The sequence below is a fragment of the Magnolia sinica genome, chromosome 6 (genome assembly GCF_029962835.1).
Source record: "Magnolia sinica isolate HGM2019 chromosome 6, MsV1, whole genome shotgun sequence".
Taxonomy (NCBI): domain Eukaryota; kingdom Viridiplantae; phylum Streptophyta; class Magnoliopsida; order Magnoliales; family Magnoliaceae; genus Magnolia; species Magnolia sinica.
Window position 1 is genome coordinate 10,262,676 of NC_080578.1, and position 20,301 is coordinate 10,282,976.

The 20,301-nt window shown below is 40.2% G+C and overlaps 1 protein-coding gene across 1 annotated transcript; it reads right to left on the minus strand.

The window, feature by feature from the left end:
* Positions 1-9,152: 9,152 nt before the first annotated feature.
* On the minus strand, positions 9,153-14,010 carry LOC131249862 (uncharacterized). The gene is made up of 2 exons (XM_058250607.1): positions 13,858-14,010; positions 9,153-10,084 (listed from the first exon to the last, which is right to left on the minus strand). Exons 1-2 carry the CDS (start codon positions 13,974-13,976, stop codon positions 9,889-9,891), a joined length of 315 nt encoding a protein of 104 aa, XP_058106590.1. The 5' UTR covers positions 13,977-14,010; the 3' UTR covers positions 9,153-9,888.
* Between the last annotated feature and the right edge of the window lie 6,291 nt (positions 14,011-20,301).

Consider the following 20,301-nt stretch of genomic DNA (forward strand, 5'->3'; position numbering starts at 1 on the left):
CTTAGAATTCGAATATCTGAATTGTTTTTTTATAAATCTCTCGAGTTTATAGAAATTGTTCTGTAATTCTCAACTTACTTTTTGCATATTTTGCTCGGGACTAGCAAAATGCTGGTTGGGGGTTGTGTTGAGGGTCAAATATTGCATATCGGACCCAGTTGTTGCCTAGATTTACAACATGATATCTTGTTTAACGGCCCGATTTAAAACGTGTTTGTGTTGCGGGCGTGTTTACGAGCCTGGATCGGGAAAAAGGTACTAAAAGCATGGATTTAGCGATCAAATCACCAAGGCAAGTGACGGACCCATGAGACCAAGATCGACGGATGTGCATGCCAGAAATTCAAGAAAATCAAGAAATTGGAGCTTAAGTGGCCCAAAAGACGTCCAAAATGCAAGATCACAGGGTTCTCGCCATCCGATCAGCTCAAAACTTTATACATGGTCTGAGGGTCATAAATTAACCATACACGTAAATTTTCATCCATTGGATCTCTGTGAAAGGGGCCCAACGGACAGATCAGCCCATAAAACCATTGATTTTGGGCCCGCCTGCTATCCAGATGTGCTTGAAAATTGGTTTCAACTGTTTAAATGAGCTGGCCAAACGGATAGACGGAGCGGATTTCTCACAAACATCTCTGTGGGACCCATACATGCAGTGCAAGTGCAAGGGACGCAAGTGCACCGGGCGTGCACCGAACACCCTCAAAGTCGGTCAGCGCACGCTGACCGACGTCTCCTTCTCCTACTCGATCACGCATGAACAGCGGACGGACAGCGTCCGTCCGTTTTTCAACAGTGGGCCCCTCTCGCTCTCCATATGGAAAATCTGGACCATTCATCATATTCCCAGGGTCCATGTTACCATGGCCTAGGTGGATGAATGTCAAAAGACACCGGATATCGATTTTCGAGCGTTAAAACGGACGACGGACGGCTGAATGAGAGCATCCATGGACCACACCGATTTGGACCCAAAAACAGCAATTCCCGACTGAAATTCCGAGCGGAAACCAGTGGACGGTGTGGATTTCCTTGATAAGCTAATTGTGGACCTCACCATCGTCACAGCGTGACGATACGCAGGCTCTGTTTCGCGACCGGACGCCGTCCGGTTTTTGCGGCAGATTGTGCGCTCGTGGGGCCGATCGGACGGACGATCTGAACCGTTCATCATGAAGGTCTGCTCGAAAGCTTCCAGAGGACGTTGTCCTTTTGGAAGGAAAGCAAAGAAGAAAAATAGGGGAAGACTCCGAACTGGCTGCTGTGCGTAAAGGGCGTCTCCGCAGCCAAGTCGTCCGCGGACTCCGGCCTTCCGCACAACCTCCTGCTCTATATGAGAAAAAGAAAAAGGGAGAGAAGGATCCACGGCTGGAACAGGGGAAGAGGAGAGTGCAGGATCGGTTTGTTTTTCTTGAAGGAAGCTGGACGTGAAAGCAAAGGTGGACGTGGAGCTTGGCTTGGCTTGGCTGCAGATGAACAGAGCAAGAGGTTAGCAGTGAAGAGAGAGCGCTGGAGCAGTTTGGCAGGGAGGAAAAGGGAAGATCTGGAGGCTGAACGGGAGAGAGAGAGAAAGAGAAGAGAAGTTTGTTTCTTCTTCTTTACTTAAATTTCTTGCTATGTTTCCTTTCTTCTTTTTCCTTTGTTTATTTGTTTATTTTAGCCTATTCATGTGTGGCTAAACCCCTTAGCTAGGGATAAGGGGTGAAGCTTGTGGCGTGATGGGGTTGATCCTACGGCCTGGATGCATGTGATGAACTGACGTTGATTCTAGTGTGATTGAATGGAATGCTTTCAAGTTTTTAATGATTTATTGTGACTTAAATTACAATATATTTGTGATGGCTTTGAGTATGTCCATTCCCTTATTGTGACTATGCGGTTAGAAAACTCTGTTGTTCACCATTGCCCCTTGGACATGGTTGGATGACGGAACTCTTCCTGACATTCATACATCACTCAGATTGGCTGTGAATTGGTTTGATTTTGTTGTTTGTTTTATCTCATGGGCATGGTTTTGTGATGGAATCCATTCTAATTCATATACCCTTCATCTTTTGAAAACCAGATCAAGTAAGTTCAGTTTAAATTTCATAATCCTTGATGCAGGCATAAGATCTCCCTGATCTCTACAAGTGGATCCTCTGAATCCCTAGTTTCCTTCCTCTGAATTTCTTAAAGTTTTAGATAATTATTCCACAATTATTTTTTAAATTCTATTTGGTTTAGATCACATCTTAGTCTAGTTCTAGTTCTACTTGGTTCCAGATAACGTACAAGTATCAGTCCCTGTGGATTCGACCTCGGTCTTACCGAGTTTATTACTACATCACAACCCTGCACTTGGGGTGTGAACAATGGGCATGGTAGGGTGATAGAATCCCTCCGTCACAATTCTCTTATGATTGGTGTATGGGAAGGCTTGCCACTTACCTGTGGAATTGGAACATAGAGCCTACTGAGCAATAAAGAAATTAAACTTTGATATGGACCAATCAAGTGGACAAAAGAAATTAGAGTTGAATGAATTAGAAGAGCTGAGGAGAGACTCCTATGAAAATTCTAAAATCTACAAAGAGAGGACCAATGCTTTTCATGACAAAAATATCTTGAGGAAGAATTTTGAACCTCAGCAAAAGGTCCTATTGTACAATTTCCGTTTCCAGTTCTTTCCGAAAAAGTTAAGATCAAGATGGACAAGACCCTTCATTGTGAAGAATGTTTATACTCATGGGGCTGTTGAAATTAAGAATCCACATAATGACAATGTGTACAAGGTTAATGGTCAGAGATTGAAACCTTATGTGGAAAACTTTCATTTGGGAGAAGAGTCATTCCCTCTTCTTGAGCCAGAATATTTAGAATGATGCTCTTAGTCTGACGGAGCATTTGTGTAGGATTTGTATCATATTTAATTTTTTTAGTATCACATAGCAGGTGAGTTTTTCATGGCAGGTACAATCCACCCTTTCTTTTATTTTTATTGTTCTTTGTATTACATTATCATTACATTGGGACAATGTAGATTTTAGGTTGGGGGGTATGGATGGTCATCCATGTGAAGGTTTTTTTTTTTGGGGTTTCAGTTTATTTTATTATTATTTTTAGGTTTTAGTTTATTTTTTTAGGTTTATGGGGAATTTTTTTTCAATATTTTAAAAATAATATATACAATAATGTGAACATGATATTATGCGAATTCCAAAGGCAAAGTTAATACTTAATCTAGGTCAATAGTAGTCAGAATTCTGATAACTGAAAATTATAAACTTGAGTTCAATTATTTAATCACTAGTTTAAAGTGAGTTGTAATTTGATATACTGAATTCACAATACACCCTAACTAACTAAGTGATGAATATGATATGTGAACTAGAATAACAACTCTTGATTCAAATAATGTTGAATGAACTAGTACCATTGATATATGCTTAAAAGAGAGAATATTGACAAAAAAATGATGGAAAAGGAAAATTTTATTATAGAGCATGAATGCAATGGCCATAACAATCGTGTCAGTAATCGGGAATAAGGATACCTAAGTATCTATTACTGTTACCATTACAAGTACGATACTTTAGGTTATGAAGCAAACCCGGTGGGAATCTTCATCTAAGGGTGGTATATAATAATAAGGATATGATGATAAAAGAAGAAATGATATGAAGAAAATGAGATAACTAGAGATTTCATATTCTTGGAATGATTGAAAAGAGTTAAGATAGGGAACATGCATATTTCTCAAAGTTAGACTAGTGTCATGAGCTTTTAAGTATATTGGATCATAACTATTCTCAATTTTGGTTAGGTTTCTGAACTCAAGAATGTAATGAATTGAAGAAATGATATGATAAATGAAGGCATAATTGTATAAATTTCTGAGTGTTGAACTATTTTTCATGTTTCAATGTATGTGAGTAACATTTCTGAAAACTCTCACGAGACTATAACTCGTCCACTAGGGGAAACCTAGGGGTTTAAAGGCTTATTGCATATGATAAATGCAATCGAGATTACCTGCGAAAGTGGTGTAGTTAGAATTTTTTCATTTGAATTTTATTTTTAAAATTAATTTTTATTCTTATTTTTATTTTTCTTCGCTTATTTTGCTCGGGACTAACAAAATACTGGTTGAAGGGTGTGTTGAGACTCAAATATTGCATAATTTTTCTCATTTATATATTGGTTTTATGAACATAAATCATCTTAATATTTTATTTTACTCATGTATGTGTTGCAAGGTGAATTTAAGAGCTTGGATTGAAAAATGGTGCTAAAAAGTAAGAATTTGATGCTCAAAAATCACCAAGGCAATGGATGGATCTTAGGAAACTAAGATTCAAGAATTCACATGCCAAAGATCCAAGAAAACCAAGTGAGAAATGAAAAGAATTGAATATTTGAAGTGAAGAATCTTGAAATCGTCCTGAAAAACTGTATTCTAGAGCTATGAAGTTTATTTTGAGAAACTGTGCAGCAGGAAGTCTGTTTTAAACGAACTATGCAGCGAGAAATCTATTTTGAGTAAATACATATATTTGAGGCAGTTTCTAGGGTTTTTCAACTTCGTACGAAAATTGGAGTTCCCTACTTATAAATAGGGCTTCCTAGGGCATTCATAAGCATCATTCAAGGCATCCCAAAGTAAAATTTAGGGTTTTTAAAGAGTTTTTAGTTTTATTAGAGTTTTATAAGTTATTTTTTTTAGATCTTTTCTATTTGCATTTATTTATTTCTTCTTATTTTTTCTTTCTTATTTTAATTATGTTTTTCTAAGTTCCTTCTAGCCCAAGCTAGAAGGGAAGCACATGGGTTTAGTAATTTTTTAAGATTATGATGATTGATTATTTTAATGATGAGAAGAATGGTGCATGCGTGTTATCTATTATTTAGGTTTTGTTTTTTTATCTTCTTGTAAGATCCATATGTTTCCATCATATGAGATCCAAATTGATGAATAGGCTTACCCTAGATCAATCAGATTTTCTAGATAGGAGGGGTTCTCAACCTGTTATATTTCTTTGATATTCATTATCCTATAGATATTGAATACTTAAAATCATTGGCACTTGAGAATATATGTCAATGGTGCAAATCCATTATTTTCTAATTTTTTATATCATTTATTAAAATATTTAAACTGTTTTATTTTTCGATTAGGCTGACCATAGTGCTCAGATCCTAGTTGTGTTATCCAAGTCATCATGATTTTGGAACATTAACCTATGTGTGGAACTTTAAAGCTTGGGTATTATTTTATTCAGTTGAATTATATCTATTCAAAAATTCCAAAATCAAATCATCAGATTAATTTTTATTACTTAGTTTGTTTTGTATTTGATTTTTTTCTTCTCACAATTTATCTCCTTGTGGGATCGACCCTGTATTCACGGGATACTACTTACGAACCTCTGCACTTGGAGGCAAGCAATCAGATTTCAAAGCATAAACCCAAACTCTCCTAGATGCATTATCTATAAAAGTAACAAAATACAATGCCTCAACCCAAGGTTTTTGTCCTCATAGGACCACAAACATTAAAATAAACTAAATCTAATGCATGCACTATATTAACATGAGAAGCAGATTTAATAAATGAAACTCTATATTGTTTTCCTGATAAACAATTAATATAGGTTTTGAGAAGTATACCTGTCACGTCTGGAAGAAGCCGCTTTCTCGCTAGTACTTGAAGCCATTTCTCACTCATGTGGCCTAGACGCCTATGCCACATGTCAATAACTGAATCTTTTACTGCGTTCAACTCATCTTTGCACACACTGACACTTGCCTTGTAAAGGGTGCAACATTTTTTTCCTTTTGTCGCGATCAATGAACCCTTAATGAGCTTCCAGTGCCCACCAACAAATCGGCTTTTATAGCCATCATCATCCAACTTTTTTGTCGACATCAAGTTGAGGCGAAGGTCTAGAATATGCCTCACATCCTTGAGAACCAATGTACAGCCCACATTGGTCTTTACACAAATATCATCGACTCCTACGATCTTCGATATGCCAGAATTTCCCATATTCACGGTCTCATAGTCACCTGACTTGTAGCTTGTGAAGAAGTCTCAGTGTGGAGTCGCATGAAAAGAAGCTCCCAAGTTAATCACTCAGTCGGTGTCCTGACTCGTAACCGTGAGACAAACATCATGATCTGCTGAAAGAAAAACTACAACGTCGTCATCTGAAGCAACCACAGTGGGATTTGATTTATTTTCCTTCTCCTTTCCTTTTCCTTTCTTGTCGTTCTTATTCTTACGACATTTATGCTTATAGTGGCTCTTCTTGCCACAATTAAGTATTTAACATCCTTCCTGCTACTCGACTTGCCTCTTGATTTATCTTGGGACTTTCCGCTATTCCTGTTCTTTCCTCTCCCCCGTTCTTGTGTTACAAGAGCCTCTTGTTGATTAGACCCCTAAGACTTCATCATTGTCTCCTCGTTGAAGAGACAGCTAGTTGCCTGTTCCATGGATACCTTTCTGTCTTACGCGAAGTTACTTAGAGACACCACCAATGTCTCTCAACTGTCAGGCAATGAACTAAGCAATAGCAAAGCCTACAATTCATCATCCAAGACCATCTTCATAGTGGAGAGCTGGTTCACTATATTACTGACCTCATTCATATGCTCAGCTATAGAACCACCATTTTTTAACTTGAGATTCACAAGTCATCTTATCAGGAAAATTTTATTACCGACTGTCTTCCTCTCATACAGCCCTTCCAATTTCAGCCACAGATTAGCGGCTGAGGTCTCTGTAAATACATAGTGGAACACAGAATCATCCAGCCATTGTTTAATAAATCCCACCACCTTACAGTCTAATTTCTTCCAATCATCATCAGACATATCCTTGGATTTTGCTAATATGCTTAAAATTGGAGAATATAAGTCCTTACAATAAAGTAAGTCCTCCATCTTAGCCTTCCATATGGTTCAGTTAGAACCATTGAGGTTGATCATCCTTGATGAGCCACATTCCATAATTCAAAATCGATCCCACTCCGTTCAATGAACTTAGCTCTGATACCACTTTGTTGGGGGCCTTGCACAAAACCGTAAGATCTAGCCTCCTAAAACAAACAAGAATTTTGAGATAATAAAGCAGTGAAATAAATTAAAGCATAAACCACACCACACGAGATTTTTACATGGAAAACCCTCAAAGAGGTAAAACCATGGGTCCTCATCCAGATCAACAATCCACTATGAAGTAGAACATTATAATCTTCTTCACTCATGCAAGAGTGGATAAACAATAAGAGAATAAAAGAAAAATAGAGAGATCTCACCGATCACAAGGACGTAGAAGCGCTGAGATTGTTAATTGCACAGTAGATCACCTCCACGAGCATAACCTCCCTTCTACAAGCTTCCTCTCTCTCTCTCTCTCACCTTTGATAGCCCTAAACCCTTTAGCAAACCCTTACAAAGCTTTAGGAAACCTTCTTACATTGCCTAGAAAGGCCCTAGGCACCCCTATTTATAGTTTAGGAAACTCCCTTTCTCACCTCTTGCGAAACTGCCTTCAATTTCCGCAGTTCGCACAAGATCCGGACTCAAATCTGCATAAGCTCGATTAGTTGAGCAATGTCCTTGACCAGTTGAGCGGCCTACTCGACCGATCGAGCACCACATAAATAAATAACCCAAAGTCGCTGGACTTTGAGTCGAGTCAGGGCTCGACTAGTTGAGCACTACCCTCGATCAGTTCAGTAAGGCTCACGACTGGTCGAGTCCTGGGAGGAAATCCCATCACACATTAGTGCATGTGGTAGCGTGGAAGGGTTTGAGGTATCCACGAGTGTGGGATAAGCAAACATTTTGAGTACACGCATGAGATTCTTAGATTGCATGGCTACGTATTGCAATGGAATAGGTCAGTCCTTTGGCCGTTGGATGAGGTTCTTTTTTTAAAAAAAAATGAGCCAGACGTTTTAAGCATGGCCATGGCTAGGGAAAAATAATAATCTTATATTGAAATATTACAGTCCTGTGATTATCCATAGCTTAAGCAGATCATCCTTGTTCAAGTCAGAAGAGTTGAAATATTCCAATCTAATTAAGAGTTTTCAGTTATGGTTTTACTCCATCTAGAGTGAGTCCCGTCGTACAAACGGTTGGGGTCATAGAAAGATAACCCTATATCCAAAGGCTTCAGTCTCAACGGATGTTGTTGCTTTTACTTTGTGATGCATTCTAGCAAACATGCATATACATGTACATATATACGTACATTCATACATAATACATACAAACCAATCCAAACCATTCAACCAAATTGACCATATAACCTGATTGATCAAGATAGGTACTTTAAAAAATAAATAAATTACAAATGCTGATTCAAAATGCTCGCTAATGGAAATGTTTAAATGCTTAATAATAGTCTTTCATTAAATGATTTAATGTCTTATATAATACGCCAACTGTATTCTGGTCTTACAGATATGGGTCCTTTCTGGTCTGGGTCTAGCTTTTAAAGAACCAGACACCAGCCAGATCAGGCTCAGGTACCCGTTGGAGCAATCAGTTTCCAGTACCCATTGGGTCTTTGTGGATCTAGCTTTTGAGTTGAGCTGACATCAAATAAGATCATTTAAATGGTTAGGCCCATTTGATGGATAAACTAGATTGCACACACAAGTGCCACTTCGACACATGTATGGTGAATAAATGGACTCGATCTCTTGCATGCTTGTGGCTGAGGAAATTTCTTTCTTTGCTAGAATAACCAATACATATACTCAACACACACACGCATAATAGTACTATTAAAACTAACTTAACCCGATACAAACCCGACTGGACCCGATTTCAATTGGGTCCAAGGAGGTGAATCCTAAACTCGATCCAATTTCTTAAAGGGACCAAAAATTGAAATCCAACCCATTAATGGGATCGGGCCCATCTTGTAACCAATGACAACAAAAACATGAGCCATAAAACATACAACCAAAAACATAACCTTGTGGTTGGGTCCTGTAGTACCTTGTAACATTAGCTATGGGTTCGACCCAAGAGAGCAAAAACATGAGCCATAAAACATACAACCAAAAACATGAGCCATGAAACATATTTGGCAAAGTCCTTGTATTCAGGAATATTTTATTTCATTTTATTTTATTTCTGTTGAGGTTTTATGCCTACATACGTGACATTTACAAGGTGGTTGAATCAATATGTCGAAGGCTGTTTGCAGCCACACGTATAGGTTTGACAAACTCAAGTGTCCTACAATTAGTGTGAGATCCAAACCGTTTATCAGGCAGGGCTCCTCGTGATTCTTCCTTGGCCCACAAATAATGGAAAATGGATGCTTAGAGACAGTGTAGCAGTGGTTCAGATTCAACATAAACTGCAATGGCCAATTGAATTTGTCGTGATGTGCGGCTGATGGCATCCTTCACTATCCAGAGTAGGGTGTCTAAAAATCACCTCCCTACCGTATGACCGGATACGTAAAACACTCAGGCTTTTTTAGGCCCACCATGTTGTATATGCAAAATCAACTCCATCTTCAGGCATGCATTCCTCCATGCTAGGCCATTGGATGAAAAATCATCAAGATCCACAACTGAGTTTGGCCACACCACAAGTAAAAAATGAGATGGGATGTTGACCATTGGTTTGTGTTTGTCACCATCTTGTTGAGTATCTTTTATCAAAACCATTCATGAGGTGTGACTCAGTGACTCAACAAGAAGAAGGGAACAAAAAAAATTCATCCGGATCAAAAACTCAGGTGGGCCACAACCATAAAAGTGTGGTAACATGATGGACGGAGTGGATTTCACAGACAAAGCATGTGGGCCCAAAGAGCCTAGGTGTTTTAGATAATTCCGGTCCCAAAGAGCTTGCCTTAAACAGAGATTAGGAGTGCACTCGCCTAGGCCTATACATTCTCGCCCACAGCGGTTTTCCATTTACGCTGAACTTCACCTTCTCTAGCCCATTCAAAACGAGGGATATCATCGACCGCGTATTGAATATCACCCGTCCGTACAGAGGGCCCTCTTGAGCCATTGAAGTCTCCACGTACACGTTCTCCACGCAATCACCCCAGTTCCTGCCAGTCATTGCCAAATGCATACACTTTTAAGCCAGTGCTGCTGTGTGCGAATTGCGAGGGACCTGGATTAGGTGATGTTGCCTGGTGTGTTGACCGTTGTAAGGTCCACTGTGATGTATGTTTTTTATATCCTTACACACGATCTGTTTTTTTTTTTTTTTTTTTTTTAAAGTTTATTTTAGGGTATGAAACCAAAAATCAAATAGGGATGAAGCTTACGTAGACCACACCACAGGAAACACCGGTGATTAAACACTTGCAATTAAAAATTTCTTGGAGCCACAAAAGTTTTGGATCAAGCTATTTGCATTTTTCCTTCATCGAGGTCTATGTATCCTTATCAATAGATTGGATGGAAAACTAGGTCTATGTATCCTTATCAATAGATAGGACGGAAAATAAACATTATGATTGACCCTAGGAAGGTTTCAACAGATTATCACCGCTTTTTCCTGTAGTCCACTTGAGCTTCAGATATGCTTCATGTTTTGATTTCATGCTCTAAAATTAGCTGAAAAACGGATGGATGGCGTGTACATGAAACATATACATCACCATGGGACCCACGGTGCTCAACACCACTACACCACGGCTGTGGGTGGTGTGGGCAACACCTCCTAATCGGCGTCCATTGCTAGCAAAAAGCCTAATGGGTCAGAAAAAAATAAGGTACATGAGGTATTTGTGTTTAATTCGATTTGGATGGTTAAAAAAAGATAGTAAAATATTGAGTAAAAAAATGGAAAACGATTAAAAATCAGTGAATGAAAATTCGGTAGAGGGGAGATGTTTGTGTTTATATATTCAGAAAAACTGCATTGCGTGTCTGCCTGCCATCAAATTTTCACCATTTACTAAAATCCATCAGTGAATCGTAACTCCCTTAATGGTGTTACCCTTACCGTGTGGGGCCACATTTAAACTTAAGCAGATCCAAATTTAGGGTTGCCCACAACACTGGAAAAGGTATTGAATGATCATTAAAAACTTTTTATAGGGTATAAAAGTTTTGGATCACGTTGATCTTTGCATTTTCTCTTCATCCATGTCTGTCTCACCTTATCAAGGGTTTGGATGGCAAATAAACATTATGGATTTGCTTAAGGTAGGCCCTGGGAAGCTTTTAATGGTGGGCGTTCAAGCACCACTATTTCTTGACGTGTGGTCCAACGGAGATTCGCATATTCTTTATTCTTTGGAACATGTCCTAAAATGGGCTGCAAAAATGGATGGACGGTGTGGATATACAACACGTAATCAAGGTGGGCCCCATAGTAAGGATAACAATTATAAACGGTTAACTAGTTATTGGAGTTTTAAAATGGAGCATAGCTAAGTAGATAGAGCTGTACATGAGCAGCAAAAGCTCGGTAACTCACTCAACTCGACTCAACATGGATCGAAGCTGAGTTCGAACCGAGTCGAGCTATTTTTTGGTGCTCGAAATGATTTCGAGCCAAGCTCGAGCTTGCCCCTGCTCGACTCGGCTCAACTCGAATAATACTCGAACTCGACTCGACTCAATAGGGTATATATACCCTTTAAATCAAAACCCTAACTCCCATAGTTAAGTAAAAATTTCCTAATATAAATTTATATGAATATTTATAATAACATTTTAATTTTCATATTTATTCACAGTGACATCTAACATATCAACGGTCCTGATCACTAGATCATGGATCCCACTTCTCAAAAATCAGAAGCGGTGTATACAATGAAACAAAGTTGGCTTTGTATCATATAATTCTTTCTCTTTCGCTCTCGTCTTCGTTTCGTCTTCCCTTGCCGCAATCGACGCATAGGAGTTGCAGATTTCAGATCTCTCCCTCAAATTTCCCAAAGCACCCCTCGAATTATACAAAAACCACTACAGTCCTCATTGTCCACCATCTCTTCCAGTTAAGGGCACGATCTTCTTCCATGGATTCTCCATCTCCAAAAGGTAAGAAATCGAAACCCTTATTTTTGCTAGAACACACCCAAATTTCTAGATCTAAATCCCCCCAAATCACAATCCTTTGCCCGCCCAAACGCGCATCCATCCCAATCCCAAAACCCTTGACCAACACCACCGGCATCATCGCCACTGTCCAAGATGGAGAAATCCTGCAGTCTCCTGATCCAAGACTCGAACTCGACTCGAAAACTCTGCTCGAACTCGGCTTGAAATCTGCTCAAACTCAGCTCCAACTTAGATGAGCCGAGCATGAGCTGCTGTTCCGAGCTCGAAGGCCCAGCCGAGCACGAGCTGGGACTTGAGCAGTCCGAGTCAAGCACTAGCTGGGCAAAGCTCGGCTCGGCTCGACTCATGTACACCTCTATCGCTAAATATGGTCATTATCGATTGCTCTCTATGCACGTACCAATGTGGCATGCGTGCCATGTCCAGACTGTGGATAGGATCGGCCCCATCATCTAGGTGCCCTGGTCCAAAGATAATACATGTCCGATAATCGGGTCGTCTGTTTTTCTAATCGTCCATGTGTTTTGTACACGTGTAACCGATCCAATAACCTTATCAGTTGACGAGGGAGTGATCACATACGTTCATATGTATATGAGTTCCCATACATTTGAGTTTGTGGGACCACTTGTGACGTATCTGTACCATCAAACACGTCATGTGTTCTCCCCCTCATGGTATTCTAAGAGTAAGCGTAATAAAAACCTGAGGTGGGCCACACCACAGGGAATAACTGAGAAAAATAGAGAAGGGGCGCGCACCATAGAAAGTTTTAATTAGATGGTGTGTGTGTGTATATATATATATATATATATATATATATATATACAGTTTCAAACGTGCCCCAACAGGATGACCGTACACTCCCAAAATCAGCTCATTTCAAAAACTCAAGTATGCCACACAACATAATATTAGAGGTTTTAGACATGATTTTACAATGTCTCTTGATGTGTGGCCCACCTGAGATATAAATCAAACTTATAGGATGTACTGTGAAAATGAGGCATTGCACCTGATGAATGGTTTAGATTCCACAATAACATCGTGTTGGGCTCCACTTAAGCTCGAATGCATGGTGAATGGCATATATTCGATGGCATGAGATGATCCTCCAGACCACATGAAGCGGGAGCAGATTAGGTGCGGCCCGGCTCCATTACTACCCATTACTACGGGGCCAGTTTTGATATATCTATTCTTTATCCACGCCGTCCATCCTTTTTTCCAGTCCAAAACTCAGGTGTACCATACCATAGGAAACAATAGTGATTAAACACCCATCATTAAAAGCTTATTAATTAGAGCTCAGTGTAGTAACGTTTTTTTGCCATGCAACCTATTAATACCTATTGATGAGGTTACATAAAAGAAAAAACAAATATTATCTTGATACTAAATTTTTGTGGCCAATTAAAAGTTTTTAATGGTCAATCACCACTGTTTCCTTTAGTATGGTTCATCTGAGAATTGGATCAGCTTTGTTTTTTTGTTACATGCCCTAAAATCAGCAGAAAACAATTTAAAAACACAAAAAACAAAAAACAACAAAAATCTGCAGAAAAACATTTATAAAAAACAAAAACAAATAAAAAAATGGACGGTGTGGATATAAAATACATACATCAAGTTAGGTATCACTGTTAGGCCGCACCGTCTTGCGTGAGGCCACTCCCACCCACCCGAAGAACAGCGGTTTCTCATCGAGCTAGCACGTGCGGCGTCTCATTCCTTTAAAAGAAATATAAAAAAACCCTACAGTCAACATAGTCAAACTCACAACTCACGAAAGTTATTGACTTACTGTGTAAAGAAGTCAATGATCTCGCCTCTGGTCAAAGGGTATCCCCTGGAGAATGTAACAAATAAACACCTTTCATCCTCTGGAGTGGGGTCCCGCTCCGGAGTCCATGGTCGAGCCATCGGGTTCAGATCAGACAGCACCGTCGACGGCTCACTACGCATGCGGGAACTGGATGGAATCACTGTCGCATCCGGTCCATAACCTTCGTTCGTGTGGCCCAAAAGTAAGAGCGGTGGCCGCGGCATATTCACTGCTGAAGATGGCCCACCCCAGGGGTTATGACCAAGGTGGGTCCCACCAAGAGGAGCAGCAAAACCCCTTCTTGTACCCTCTATAAAAGGTCTCACCTGACTCATCATCTGATTAACTTCTGTCATTCCTCTCCGCACGATGATATCATCGAAAACCATAGCACATACTCCATTCAAGATGTGGGAGATTCCCCTTACCGCAATCTCTCGGTGAAGGTCGAAGTCTGCGAGAGTGATAGGTTGTTCAGCTATGCTGGCGGTGATTGGAATATCGTCGTTGGTAGCCGAGGGTGTTATTGTATTTTGGAGGCATGCCAAACAGGTCTCAGCTTCTGCTGCGATCAATGAGAGGAATCTATCAGAGCGGGATTGGATTTTTTGTAAAAGATCATGGTGGCCCACCGACTCGAGCCATAACCAAAGTGCCATGATCTTCTTGGCCGCATATGGATCTTTCCCAAGATTCAGCAACCGTTCAAATACACGCCGTTCCCCAGCATGGAATGATCTAAGGGCCAGTAGTGTATCCATGGACGGATGAGAGAGAGAGAGGGAGGCACGTGTGTTTCTTTATATGTTCGTGCGTGTGTGCGTTTGTGTGTGAGAGGGATGAAAGTTGCAGACTTGCAGTGAGAAAATTGAGAAAATGTTGGAAATGGCTGGCGGCAGTAACTCCCGAGTCGATTCTCGTTTTATAAGGAGAGAAGCTTTGATACGCTGGATGCTCTATACGCCCTACACTGTACACATGGCATATATGCACCCAAGTTAAACCGTTCAAATAGTGGGCCCCAACATAGATGGTCTATAATTCAACAATTACACTGAACTATTTTCTCGACCTGTTGATTGATATGAGTCTAATGGATGGTTAAAATTGAGAATAGTCGTTACTTGTCCAAATTCAACGCACGGATGTTCATCATTCTTGGGCTATGCCCCATCTTAACACCGGACGGTGATCCTGACGCCACGTAGCGACGTGGTGTCAGGACTCTGTGGAGCTCGCTCACCCCAGCTCATTTTAGGGCATGAGCCTAAAATTATCTGAAGTTAAGGTACACCACACCACACGAAACACCAAACAGTACGGATAATGACATCCACCGTTGAATCTTCACCTATTGATAAGGTCACAGAGACCTGGATGAAGGGAAACACAAATATCAGCTTATACGAAACTTCTATGGCCCCAAAGAAGCTTTCAACGTTAGTTCGTTCAATCTCTGATGTTTTCTATGGTGTGGTCCCCTTGAAACTTTGATATGCTTCAATTTTGGCATCATGCCCTAAAATGATCTGAAAAAATGGATGGACGGCGTGGATAATATGCATACATCACAGCCGTCCCCACAAAGTATTTGCACTACGTAACCACGTGGTGTTGGGGTAACCACGCAATCTGCGTCCCTACCACGTGGTGTTGAGGCTCATGTTTACTATTTCTGCGTGCATGTGTATGGACTATCATACTCTTCCGGCGTAATAAATAAGGTACACCGGCAGAAACAAAATAATTGCACATGTGGAATAGAACCAGCTAAAACTGAACCGTCCAAATCGTGGGACGCACTGTAGATAGTTTATAACCCTAAATTCATTTTATTCAACGATTCTAACAGCTGGTAAATGGATATTCTTCACTGCATTGGGACACATCAGCTGCCGCTGGATCTCTACTAATCCGCAATTTAGCCAATCATTCTACTTTAGTAATTGGAATATATCTCATCCAAAGTGAGACCCAGACCCATAAAATGCACGGTTTAATTAGAGTTACATGCATCCTAAGTGTACAACTTTATAGTGCATGCGTATAAACAGCCACATTCTGCCAGAGTATCAAAGCTTTATACCGGCATTGGAAGAGAGAAGGTGACGTTTTGGAAGGGATGCACATTAATGGGAGAGATTTGGGAGGATGAACCAGACTCCGCCTCTCTCAATGAATTTTAATTGGGTTCTGGAGAGAAAAATGCTGTGGAGGCTGACCGTCCTTTCCCATAACGTAATGATCCAGACCAATCATTTAGAAGGTCCCCACCTTGTGGGGCCTACATTGCAAGAATCACATACGCACCAGAGATTCTCACCGTCCTCACAAAGGTGAGCTAGAAACATGGTTCAATGCGTTTGAAAGGGGAGTTCATTTTGGCTTAAGTTGCAACTCAGGCCCACCGGCATGAACCCCTCTGTGGGGCCCACATGCGGAGCTTTCTAGAGGATCGGAACCGTTCATCTTCTGTGAGGTATATTAGAACTGCGACCATCCTGCAACCAAGGAAGAACAATGATCGTAACCAGTAATCTCCGGGGATGCATCTGAATCGTTGAATGTTTTACTTTTAATCATGCATATAGATTGTCAGAATAGTTTGTTGAGCTTGAGTTTGAGATCGTGGCCCATCCATTCTTGCCTATGGAATATGGACGGTCCCAGTCATCAGACAATCTCTGCATGTGGGCCTAACTTTGTGTGGCATGCAGATGAGCGTGAGTCGAGTTGGGATGACGGATAGTCACGTAGGCGAGTTCCTCTACAAATGTAGTAAAATAAACTTATTCTACAACTGTGTGTGGGGCCTACCGTGATGTTTTAATGATATCCACTCCGTTCATCATTTGTATGCCCTCATGTTTTCATTGTATTCCAAAACGGAGGACGATCCAAAACTTAGGTGGCCATACCGTGTGAGATTATGCTAGGAACTTGTAAAATCAGTTGATGTGGCTCACCTGAGTTTTTCAGTGATTCTCTGCTGTGTATTTATCTGGTTTGTAGCATCTTTTGAATGGAATGGATTGAGTATATAGATTTATGGGGTGCCCCACAAACACAATTTGTCAGGTTTTAATGGTGGCCGTCCGCTCCCCGTCCCAACTTTTCCTTGTGGTACGACTCGACTCTACTTTTGATCGACCTGATTTTTAGGATGGTGGGGTGTACGTGATGTGGTGCACCTTATGGACGGAGTGGATGTGGGATCTGCATGACAGTGGACCCCTCTCACGTAGCTGTAGAATGAGCTTATTCTACCGTAGGTGTAATGGATTTGCTGCACACGTGGCTATCTGGGACAGGGTTGCAGACCGGGCCCGATAATCTCGTGAATCTCAACGTGAACACAGCGGAATCGGATTGCGTCCGACCCCCGCTCGGACAACAAGCCGTCCGACCAGATCTGTGTGAGGTCCACCATGATGTATCTGTTTATCCACACCGTCCATGCCTTTTATCGGATTAAATTAAATTATTGGACCAAAAATGAGACAGATGCAACGCTCAAGTGCACCACACCATAGATGAGTCTTGCAATTAATGCAACTTAACATTTAATGCAACCAACTCATTATTTGGTGTGGTCCACTTGACCGTTGGATCTGACTCATTTTTGGGCCCATTCCTTAAGGAAAGGGACGGACGGCGTGGATAAACATATATATTATAATGGACCCACACAGATCTGGTCGGACGGCTTATTGTCCAAGCGGGGTCGGACGCAATCTGCTTCCCTGACTTTCTGACCTGGAATCAGGCTGGTCCACTCATCTAGTGGGCCACACGATTACGTTGAATATATACCGTTGGTCTGAGTCCCTCTTTTTTTTTTTTGTATATTTGTCGCCTATCTGATACCTGAGTTTGGTCCCCGGCATATTCGCCGTAGACCACGCCTGATGAATGGCAAGGATCTCTCGCAGACAGAGCTATTGGCACATGGTAGCGCTGCTAACCTGTTTATAATTTAATACCGAGGTGGTACAGTATCGTTTTGTACAGGCGAGGCCCATGGTTAAATGATCTAAACCGTCCATCATACGACGGGCATCAACCTGGCTGGGCCATGCTCCAAGATCCATTATAGTGTAAGTTCCTAGCGAATGGTTGCAGGGGTCACGTGCAACAAAAGAATCTATGGGGCGCCATGTTGATGGACATAGATTGTCTTGGTGATCCAAGATGCACCGATTCGATTGGGCCTCATGGCGCTATCAGAAAATTTTGACTAATGGCCCAATCATATCTCTAGGCAATCTGCCTCTGGCCATAATGTCCGGTGTCATCCACTCCGTCCATCAGTTGAGCCAGCTCACGGTAGATTGTGGACCCAAAAATTTAACGGATCCAAAACTCAAGTGGCCCACACCACAGGAAATATGGGGGATGGAGATGCCCACCATTGAGACCTTTCTGGGCCCACTGAACTTTTAGATCAGGACGATATTTATGTTCTTTTATTCATTCTCCTAGTGAGAATGACCTCATGAACGGGTTGGATGGCATACAAAAATCAGGTTGGGCATCCGGAAGGTTCCTATGGCAAGCATCACACGCCACTGTTTCTTATAAAGAGAGTTAGTTTATCTGCCTATTCTCAGTGGCTTACCTCTAATATGAGCTGGCTCAACTGATTAGGGGTGATAATGGCAGCCTTAAAGGACTAGGGCTATGGGCTCAAAGGTGGGCCCCATTCTATAGATGGCACATATCGAGTCTGTACCTTCTTTATTATAATTAATGTGGACAGTCCATTTTCACAGCCATCTATTATATGGTTTGGGTAATCCCATCAGAGTAAATTTTGGAGGGAAGGGCAATCAAAGGTGAGCTCACATGATCAACTGTCTTGATCATCAGTGATTGGGCTTTTATTATATGGATTATGCACCTTTCTAGACATTAATTGGATGGTTAGGATTATCCAATCAAAGTGACTTTTAAAAGGGATAGGCAGTTAAAATTGGGCTCCAGCTGATATGCTCCAGACTAATTAATGACCGGACTGCTATTATAATTTATATGATCCATTCCACTATTGATGGAATGGTTGCGGACCTTGCGGTCCACCATCTTTTGGGAGGAATCGAATATATCAAGGGGTGGGCCCCACATGATGGATGGTTCAACTCACTAATTGAATCTTTCTAGTATAATTAATATGGGCCATACAGTTTGTATCAAATTATCAACTGTGAAGATCATCCAGTTTTAAGAAGGACCGGCAGACAAAGGTAGGTTCATTGGCTGGATGGTTAGGATTATGAAAGTGATTTTCAAGGAGTGGGAAACCAAGGGTGGATGCCACATGAAAGATGGTCCACATCAATGCCTAGACTTTTTCTAGTATAATCAATATCAACCATCCAATTTCATACCATGATTAGTATAATTAGTTTGTCATGTTATGCAATCAAAATGATGTAAGGGAGATTGGCAGTCAAAGATGGGCCCACATGATGGACAATCTAAATTATTGACTGGACATTTTCTAATTAATAAACATGGACCATCAATTTCCTATATCTGGTTGAATTGATTCTTCTATTTAATCTCCTTTTACTATAAACGATTTAATTATGAATCATGCTGGCTTTTCGTTTGATTGACTTCACCTCCGAAGATTCCAACAATGCATATGACAATTTTTTAAAAAAAATAAAAAATAAAAAATTAATGTGTGATTTAAGGTACGTTAACCCAATAATCAATGAAAGATTTAAAAATATTGATGAAACGTTCATTAAATTTAAGTTTTAAAGTTGTTAATTAAAAAAGTTTTACATGCCAAATAGATTGTAGATTTTTAAAGCTGTCTATAAACATGATGGATTTTTTCTTTTGGCACTATGAATATCATAAAGCTAGGTTGAGTTGATTCAACCCAAACCTAATTCATGTATATCGAATATATAACCATATGAATTATGACTAACATGCATTGTTTAAACATAAAATGATGGCCTCCATGAAAATTATGTTTCATGGTTAGAACCATCCATACTTTGGACCTTATGCCACATGGGGTTTGATAGGCACCATGCAAATATGTAAAATAAGGTTCATGATCATAATGGATCCACATGTGAGGTGGTACAATCTATTTTTAATAGTTTGTTTAAACATTAGGGAGGCTTTTTTTATTTTTTTTTAATTATGTTTATTTATGAGTGGTGATTAAGGCTTTATTTTGTTAGTATTATTTCAGTATTTGCAGGTATTATTTCAAAATTATTATTTGATTGTTAGATATTTGATTTTATGTATTAATTTATTAGTTTATTAATATTAATCTAATTTATTCTAAAAAAAATTTAGGATTAAATATTAAATGTTGTGGATTAGGCTTTATTTAAGCCTCACATTAACTCCTCAAGGTGGAGTTGGGCTTGGGTTAACCCTTAATCCAACCCA